Source organism: Corvus brachyrhynchos, unplaced genomic scaffold (genome assembly GCF_000691975.1).
Source record: "Corvus brachyrhynchos isolate BGI_N302 unplaced genomic scaffold, ASM69197v1 scaffold365, whole genome shotgun sequence".
NCBI lineage: Eukaryota > Metazoa > Chordata > Aves > Passeriformes > Corvidae > Corvus > Corvus brachyrhynchos.
This window is the reverse complement of record NW_008239544.1, coordinates 959,817-969,369: the sequence shown is the minus strand read 5'-3', so window position 1 is coordinate 969,369 and position 9,553 is coordinate 959,817. Positions and strand designations below refer to the sequence as shown.

Below are 9,553 nucleotides of genomic sequence, written 5' to 3'. Positions count from 1 at the left end.
CAGGAATCTGATGTGGGGCATTGCCCAGGGCACCAGCCCTGCAGCCTTCCTGGGCTTCTCTTCCCAGGCTGCCCGTGCTGGTTTTGTTCATTGCTGTCTAATTTTTACTGACATCACAACCTGAAATGCTTAGAGCTCATTTTGGAGAACAAAGGGCTTTGGGGATTTCCATGGCTGGCAGTGCAAGTCTCTGCATAAGCACTGGGCTGCGAGTCAGGCTCTGTCGGAGCGAGGTGACGGGGCTGGAAATACGGATTTCTTTGCATGCCTTTGTAAATTGTAGAATCATGCACTGATTTGGGCTGGAAGGGACCTTAAAGCTTATCTCATCCCTTCCACTAAGTCAGGGTGCTCAGAGCCCCATCTAAATGTCTCTGTCTTGCAGAATTCTGCATCAAAAAATCCCACAGGATTGTTTCTGCTCTGAGAACTGGCCTTTGGCCCGCTCGTGTGTCACAAATGCCCTAAGCAGATTGATGTCAGGGTCTGTGGTGCTGATGGGAGAAGCCCTTCCATCCCCACCCTGCAGCAGCTCGCTCTGGGTGGCTGCTGGGGCCAGTTCCTTGTGGGTTTGTGCTCCAACCACGGTGGCTGAGAGCGACTCGTGATGCATCTTTTCACTTTTGCAGGAGTAGCTCAAGGTGGGCTCAGTTACTCATAGTGCAACTCTTACTGCAAGTGTGATGTGTCAGGAGGGGATTTTTTCTGCTCACGGCTGCTGACAGCCCTTTGCCAAAGCAGCTTTTATTAACACCTGCAAAGGGGAACTTGCTGCTGCTGCTGAGCTCTCGACTCTTCCCCATCCCCAGACTCCTGTCCCGGCCTTGGAGAGCCCCAGCTCTTGCACAGGGGTGTTCATACAAGTTGCTCTGCAACGTCAAGGCCAGCTTGGATGGGGCTCTGAGCAGCCTGATCTAGTGGAAGGTGTCCCTGCCCATGGCAAAAAGGGTTGGGATGAGATGAGCTTTGAGGTCTCTTCCAACCCAAACCATTCCAGGATTTAGTGATTCTAATTTGGATTTGTTCCATTTGTGAAACCTGATTCCGATGAGTCTGAGCTTACTTTAAACATGAGAAGACCTAAAAATGAAACAAGGTTTTACTCGAGTAAAGGACAACATTCTTCATTACAGAATTGGAAATAATTAGGGAAGTAAAGCTTAAAATAAGAAAATGAAAACTCTCAGGAGCTGGACTCTCCAACTGCCTTGACGTTCCACCCGCTGCTGCAGGCATCCCCAGCAGGTCGCTGCTTTCCAGCGGGAAGCAAAGTCTGGATCTTCCTTGCTCCAATTAGTAGAAAAGGTTATCATTGTGCTACTGTAGGAATTAATCTTCAAAGCTGCCGCCGCTTCCTTGGCTCCTGGTATTTAATTGTGCTGAACTGACGGGATCAGCAGCTCCGAGCGTTGGGGCGGAGGCAGAGGAGGCGCTGCCCGAGCGTGCCCGGCACCGGGATTCACACGGACACTGCCAGGGCCACGCTGGGCTCACCCTCTGCTCTGAGAAGGGTTTTGTCATCATTCCTCTACTCTGTCTCTCCTCCAACACGGAGATCTTAGCAACATGGCAATAACTATGGCTTTAAACTGACAGATGGGATATCAGGGAAAAATCCTTCCCGGTGAGGGTGGTGAGGCCCTGGCACAGGGTGCCCAGAGAAGCTGTGGCTGCCCCTGGATCCTTGGGAGTGTCCAAGGCCAGGCTGGATGGGGCTTGGAGCAGCCTAGGGCAGTGGAAGGTGTCCCTGCCCATGGCAGGGGGTGGGACTGGATGGGCTTTAAGGTCCCTTCCTACCCAAACAATTCCATGATTCAAACTTCTAGAATGAGCTGCATTTTTACCTGTCCTGCCCTTTTTCTCACTCCTGAGTGCACAGAGATCCCAGGCAGCATTAATCCAGCAGAAAACCTACCTGTGTGTCTAAGAGCATCATCCAGATGCTTCTTGAACTCATACAGCCTTGGTGCCCTGACTGCTTCACCCGGCAGGAACCTCACAGACTCATGTCTTCAGTGTTCAGAGATGCCTTTCATTCAAGTAGATATAAGGAAAAGTTCAGGATGTGAATGGCCACTGTGGGACAAGGTGCATTATTTATTTGGTGGCTTTTATTCAGAAAACATACACATTTTATTTATCCTTTTGATAAAATATTTCATAGTATCATAGAACTAGGACAGACCAGGGTACCTGCTCACAACATGACATTCCTGGCAGGTGACGGGAGCTCCCTGGCCTCACCGCCACCTCAGAGCAGTAGAAGTGGCATCATTTGTTATTCCAAACTATTTTTGTTCACCTCAGAAAACATAAGTCAAAAGCTTTTCAATCTGGAGGGTTTAAAGGAAATGCTGGAGTGTTTATTTTGGCTGTGGGGGCTCTGTCCCGTCGCTCCGGGGCCGGTGCTCGCCGGCTGCTCTCGAGCAGGGCTGCCCTTCCTGGGGCTCCGAGCGTGCCTTGGCTGCCTCCCACCACAGAGCCCTGTCAGGCAGGTTTGTTTCTCTTGCTTTACCAAAAAAGGGATTCCCCAACCCATTTCCTTCATCCTCGCTGGAGGGCGGCCCCGGGGCTGTCACGCTGCCTGTGGCGCAGGGATGTGCAAACACATCCCCCTGGGGCGAGTCAGGGGCTTCTCTTTCTGCTGTGGGTGAAGTGTGGGCTCCAGGCAGACACGGAAAGAGGAAGGAGCGACGCGCGCGGTGACGGTGACGCCGCAGTCCTGTGACTGCTGGCACCGGGGCCACCTGCCAGGGAGCTGCCAGGGCCAGACAGCAGGACTGTGCCTCTCTAAACAAGGGAATGCTCTTAGGCTGGCTCGTCTGAGCTTCCAGCCACGCTCTGGCATGATTTCCTGTACTGAGGTTCTTGTACTTAATCTCACTCTGCCTCTAAAGCGCAGAGTCTGGGTTTTGCTGGGTTGTTGAAGTCAGATCTGTGACAAAGCCGCTTGTGCTGCCCTTGTTGTTCGGGCAGGGGCACACTGGTCAGTCCAGAACTGCTCACTTAAAACAATCCTGTTCCTCACACACAGAAAACACAGGGCATGACCTCAGGCTGTGCAGTCCCAGCACACTGGACTCCTGGAGTTTGAGCTGGGAACCAGCTCTCCCTGGTCACATGAAAAATCTCATCTGTCTCAGTATCTGTAACTTGCTCAGGACGTTCCTTCAAAATCTCTTCCTGCTTCCGAGCAGTTCACAGCATTTTTGCTTCACATTGAAATCCAAACCAGCCTGAACAAACAGGACTGACACAAAGCAGTTTTCATGTGGTTGCATTTGGAATTCCTCAGGTTCCCCTATCCCAGCCTGCCTTCCCTCTGTGCCCACAGCCAGGTGCATCCTCAGCCTCACGCAAACAATTCATTTGTCACATGAATTGGTTGGGATTTGGCACCATGCAGCAACCTTGATTGGCCTGGCTCTTCTCTGGTGGTGGTAGAGCTTTAGATCTTGGTGGAGGCTGCGTTGGCAAACCCTGATGCTGGAAATCAGCAGCAGAAAGGGAAGGGATGTTGCATGAGGCCAGTGCAGGATTTGGGGAATCAGGTGAGCACAGTCTGGGGAAGGCTCCTGTTGATCTGGTCTCTTCTCTTTCCAGGATAAAGTTTCTCTAACCAAGACTCCAAAGTTGGACCGGAGCGATGGCGGCAAAGAGGTGAAAGAGCGAGCGACCAAACGCAAGTTGCCTTTCACTGTCGGAACAAATGGAGATCAAAAAGACTCGGATACAGGTACACAAATGCCACGTTCCACCCTCAGATCCTGGGTGATGGGGCTGGTGGGGATCACACAGGATCCAGTGTGCAGCCAATCCGTAGGGAAGTGTTGTATCAAATTCCCTGTATTTTTTAATTGAAGGAAGAGGCATGTGGACGAGGGGCTGGATGGGATGACTGCTCTGCTCCACACGTGCACATCTGTTCTTAGGGATGTTTTTAGGTGGACCAAGCCATGGCTGTGTGAGGGGACCCCTTTCCTTCAGCTCTTGTCTGTTCTCCTTGTTTCTGACTATCCCGGTTCAGGAACTGTGGCTGGGACAAGCCATGGAGCAGGGCCTGCTTGTGAGAACTTAGAAAATAAGGGAATAAAGATGAATAGTCTTTAAAAGAAAACCAACAAGTAGAATCTGGTCAAGCAGGTCAGTCTTGCAGCAGAAGAGTGGCTGGTGCATGAGGCTCCTGGATGGGCTGTTGGATTTGTTAGCAGTTGGGAAGAGCTGTCACAAAGCTTTGGCATGGAGAAAATTGTGTTGTTTGGTTGTGAGGGGCTGAGCTGTGGATTTCTGGGCAGAGGTTTGTGTGGGTTCTCCCTGTACATTCTTGGGAAATCTGCATTTGGAAATAGTTCTGGTCAGGTAAAGCTCAGTAATTGTGTAAAGAGATAGAACAGGCTAAAAGTTGGGAATATCCTTGAAAATGGTACAAAGGCTGTATTTGGTGGTGCTCTGTGGTGAGCCTGGGAGATGGGATGACGTGGGTTGAGTCTCCTCTGGCTCAGGAGTTGGGAGGGCAGATTTGGAAAGGGCCAGGAGTGCCACTGCAGCAGTGAGGGCTGTTCATGGGCAGGGACATGTGGTGGTGACGTGTCCTGAGGCTGGCCCAGTGTTTCCATGGGTTTGTGTTCCTGAACTCCCTGTCCAGAGAGAAAGTTTCCAAACATTTGTTAATTGTCTGAAGTGTGTTGGCTGTTTGCAGAGTTTTGGGTTGCTGTGGTGTCTCCCTTGGGGTGTCACCTTGGCGAGGGTGGCCGGGCCCAGGCAAAGCTGATTAACCAGAGCTGGAGCTGCTCTTTGTCAAGGGTGTTTGTGCTACGTTCAATACTGGGTTGAGAGTTGGAGCCCAAGCTGGCTGCAGGGCTGTCTGACCCTCGTGACAGCTGGAACGTCACGGCAGGGATCTGCTTTTCCCAGGGCTCCGCTGGCTCTCTGGCTGCAGAGATGTTGGAAATGTTTGTGCTGGCAGCAGCGAGAAGGAAACCAAATGCAGAGGAGAGCAGGGAGAGCTGGTGGGAGAGGCTGCGGCTGCTGGGTGGGAGCAGCAGCCCATGAGACCCCCCTGCCCAGGGGCTCCCCCGTTACCCCTCTGCTTTCTGCAGCTGCGTGACTTTTAGCTCCGGACACGTCTTCTCCTTCCTCTGCAGAGCTCTTCCCCTTCCTCTCCAGAGCTCGTCCTTCCTGGGGAAGTGGGTGAGCTGAGGGGCAGTGGCAGCCCAGCTCCCAGAGGAGACCTGGAGGGGGGTCATGGCACCCATTTAAAGACAAACTGGGCTCTCACAAACTCTGGGAAGGTGTGTGGAAGGTGCAGGCGAGTCTCAACAACCTGTTTGGTGGGGACTGGGGAGGAAGTGACTCAGCCACTGGGTTGGAGATCCCAGCAAGGAGCTGCAGATCGATGTGCACAGTCAGACTGGTGCTTAGCAGGAGCCTGTTTCTGTTCCCTGACATCGTTTACTCCAGGAATCAGATGCTGGAGATGGGAAAAGACTTCCTGGCACCTTGCTCTGCTCTTGCATCATCCCATTGCAGGGTGTTTCAAGCCTGTCTGGTCCTTGGCCTGGCTCGAGGTAGAGGCAGGTACGGACGTGTTTGTGGTGCGCAGAAGCTGCACGTTCTGGGGGTGGAGGAGTCCCCCCCAGTCTGAGCTGGTGCCATCAGTGGCACCTGGCTGAGGACACACGTGTGACATGCAGGACAGGCTTTTGTTTGGAACAAAGGCTGCTGTGCACCCACCCCACGTTCCTGCAGGAGGGGGAGGCGGCTGCTGCTTGTTCTGCTCCTCAGCTTTGCTCCCAGCCCTTGGAGCAGCGGGATTGCACCATCGCTGCTGGCTGACCCCGGGTGGTTTATGTAATGTGGTCTTGCTTCCCAGGCTGTGTCCATGGGCTGCTGTGTGTGCATGAGGGCGTGTGCCAGGATATTCCACAGCCACGTGGAATTCAGCTGTAAGGACGTGGGAGCTGAGAGCTAGCAGAGCTCTCTCTTTGCTTCTAGTGGGGTATTTTTCTCCTGTTCAAATGTTTAAACAATAGCGTGGATCCTCATCCTGATGTGTTGCAGTGACTCATTTTCCTTAGCACGCTGTGTGTTGCTTTTTTCCCGGATGGCTCTGGCTCAGCCCTGACGTAGGTGCTCCATGTGTGGGGTGAGAAACATCAGAGGTGGGTTTGTCTCCCATGGAAAGGTAGCAAAACCCACCCTGGCCAGGGGTGGGTCAGCAGCTGGTGCTGCGGTACGGTTTGGGGGCAGATGGGATATTGGGAAAGAATTTCTTCCTGTGAGGGTGGGGAGGCCCTGGCACAGGGTGCCCAGAGCAGCTGGGGCTGCCCCTGGATCCCTGGCAGTGCCCAAGGCCAGGCTGGACATTGGGGCTTGGAGCAGCCTGGGACAGTGGAAGGTGTCCCTGCCCATGGCAGGTGTGGGACAAGATGAGCTTTAAGGTCCCTTCCAACCTAAACCATTCCAGGATTCTGTTGTGTGGGCTCCCGGAGGCGTTACTGGCCAGCACTGTGCTGAGCGCATGGTTTGGGTACGGTTAGTTCAGAGCTAAGTCTTTTAAAATAATCTCTCTCAAAATGGTTTCTAGAGCAACAATTCTGGCTCTCGGGTTCTTCAGAGTTAACTAAATAAACTGTCTTTAGGAAAAAAAAAATGGCATCGAGCCATGAGCCTCCAGACTGTGCATGTTACAGCTCCAGCACTGTGGGAGCAGCATCTCTGTGCCTCTGACTTCTCCTCCTTCCTTCTCCTTCCCTCGTGTGGCATCTCCCCACATCCACAGGCGCTGCCCAGAGCCTACGTGCTGCCTGGCAGCCGCCAAACGAGCACAGCCAGCTTTCCTTCCAGCAGCTCCAGCAGCGTGCGAGGCTCCGCGTGGCTCCCCGGCCGTGCGCCGTGCTGGGAGGGGGCTTCAAACCCAGGAATATTGGATAATTGTGGTATTAACAAACACGCGGAGAGGGAGATGGGAACAGTCCTGCTGGGAAGGCACCTGGCAGGAGAGGTGGGCACGGGCGGCTGGCGCAGCGGTGCCGTGGCTGCGGCACTGAGCCACGGCTGAGTCACGGCTGACTCAACGGCACCAGACTGCCGGCGTGGGGCCGGGCACTCCCCACCTCCCGCGGGCTCTGACGGGATGGATCCGCAGCAACAGGTCCCTCGCTGCGGAGTGGGACAGGTAACGCTGGTGGAGAGCAGCTGTGAGATGCATGGAGCGCAGAAGGCCGTGTGCCCGCTCCTCCTGCGGATGGTTTCCTCAGCTGGATGTCACGCTGTCACTTGAGTCCCTTGGCTCGAGGTACAGCTGTGGTTTCCAGGCCTTTTGTCATCAGCAGGGAGAGTTGGGGCTCAGTACAAATCTCGGAGCACGCTGAGATAATTTTGGCCTCTCACAGCGCCTGAGCGAGGCCGGGTCAAAGCTGGTGGTCCTCAGCAGTGCTGGGGGCCCTGCTCTCCTTGGTGTCCCACTCCCTCCCTGGGGGTCCCTCGCTGGGTGCCCAACTCCCTCCCACTGTGTGTTCCAGTCCTCCCTCTTTGTCCAGTTCTCTCCCTGTGTGTCCATCTCCTTCCCTGGGTGCTTCTGGAGGAATAAGGGAGAGGGAAACCCCCACCAGCTCTCCAAGCTGGTCTGTGCACATCAACCTCTCCGGGAGCCCAGGGCTGATTCCGGGGCTCGTGGCCGGCCAGGGAGGTGCTGTGGTGGCCGAGGGCCAGTGTGAATATGGTTGGCAGGAGCCGGCCTTGGAGCTTCAAACTCCGTCTCTCTAATCCCCCAAGGTTGTTACATGACGCTAATTAGTAGGTTAGAAAATGCTCGATGAATCAGCTGACCCAAACCATCCTCTCCCGGAGCCGGCTGCTGCTTGCCTAATGCTGGAGCGTTTGGAGCGGCATGGCATGGGAACGGGCTCGGGAACGGGCTCGTTAGTCCCAAGTCGGCGAGGCTGGCGAGGGAATCCGTGAGAAGCAAATTGCTGGCTTATTAAAAAAGGCATCTGCATCCCACAGTGGTGTTTGTGCCGTTCCTGTGCCTGGCTGCGCTCCGGTGTGTGCAGCTGGGGCTCGCAGGGGCTGCGCTGCAGCAGGGCTTTCTTTGCTTGTGTCATTTCAATCCTTTTACTAAAATAGTAAGAAACTGTTCTCACCTAGCAACCAGGGAGAGAGTGAATGTCAGAGCTTCTCCCTTCCTAGCTGGGCTCTATAATGCCAGTACAGTGTGGAGAGCCTGGCACACACCAGCCTTCAGATCACCCTGAGAAACTCCCCATGTGCAGCAGCCATCTGGGAAGGGCTGCGCAGAAAACCAGGTCGTTTTATGACGGGAGCTGCCATAAATCTCCCTCCTCCCCCCTCATCACCTCCTTAACATGCAGAGGGAGAGGTTGCAGTGTGCTGTGTCTCTGTGAACCAAAAATCTATCAATGATGGCTTTTTCCTTAATACAAGAGCTTTTATCAGCGCTGTCTGCAGAGTGTCCTGGCCCCAGCTCCGGGAGGGGAGGGCTTGGCCGGAGCCTTCCTCCCCCGTCCTCCCTCCTCCAGCTCTTTCTATTTCGTGGGAAATGAACGGTCTGACTTAAAAATTGGTCTTGCTCTGAATTATTCACTTTTAACATGGATATTGTTGTTTCTGATGAAGCCTCTGGGCTCCTCTCGCAGCATTTTGGGTGCCAGTGGCCACTCTATGGAGGAGCTGCTTTTACACATCGGGGCACAGCTGTGGGGTCTGGCCTGCAAGTGTAGGGAGAACACCTGGATTTGGATCACAGGCTGTCACACAGCATTAAACCTCTCCAGTCAAATCATACTTCAAAATACTGCAGCCAGTGGGGTCGGGCCCTGCAGATCCTCATCCCCAGGGAGCCCAGCTGAGTAGTGGGGATGGTGGGCTCAGCTGCACACAATGACCTGACATGGTTATAAAGGGGCTTGTTCCTTCTGGCACCTTTCCTCTGCTCCTGACTCACAGCCAAGGTCTCCACCATCCTTCCCAGCAGTGTGGGATGAGGTTCTGGTTCTCCATCCTTCAGGCTGGGAACAAGCTCCCTGCTGTATGGGAGCAGCTCAGAGTGCCTTCTGTCAAGGCAGACCTTGCTTTTCCTCTTGTTTTCCTCCAGATCACCTCCTGGCTGTGCCCCTGGTCTGTTGGCTCTGCAGCGTGCCCATGACCCCCTGGTGCCAGTGTGTCCCCCCAGCCCAAGCCATGTTCCTCTGCATGCCAGGGGTCTCCTGCTCACCCTCCTCACTGAGCTCTTCACCACCGAGTGTCCTGGCCTGTCCTGCTGCCCTCTGTTGTTTGTCCACCTGTGCCACGGTGCTGCTTCCCTTTCCACGCCGCTCCTGCCACCTCCAGCCTTCCCCTCAGCCTGTCCTTCAGTTCTGGAGTGCCCCAGAGCTCTGGCATGTGGTGGGACCGTGCTGCTGTCAGCCTTTCACCTTCTGAATCATCGGCCCACATTGCAGGTGCCCTGTGAGCCTGGGAGTGCATCCCCAGGCCACGGTGCTGGGCTGGACCTGCTCTTCCCTGCTTTGAGCCGACATGCTCCAAAACGTTT

General features: G+C 54.5%; 1 protein-coding gene across 1 annotated transcript in view; it reads left to right on the top strand.

Annotated features, from left to right (window-relative positions):
* ANKRD11 (ankyrin repeat domain 11) overlaps window positions 1-9,553 on the top strand; it is a 108,999-nt gene that overhangs the window by 80,423 nt on the left and 19,023 nt on the right. Inside the window, exon 3 of the mRNA XM_017741337.1 lies at window positions 3,604-3,736. Within this exon, the coding sequence (XP_017596826.1) occupies window positions 3,604-3,736 (133 nt within the window). The remainder of the gene's footprint in view (window positions 1-3,603; window positions 3,737-9,553) is intronic.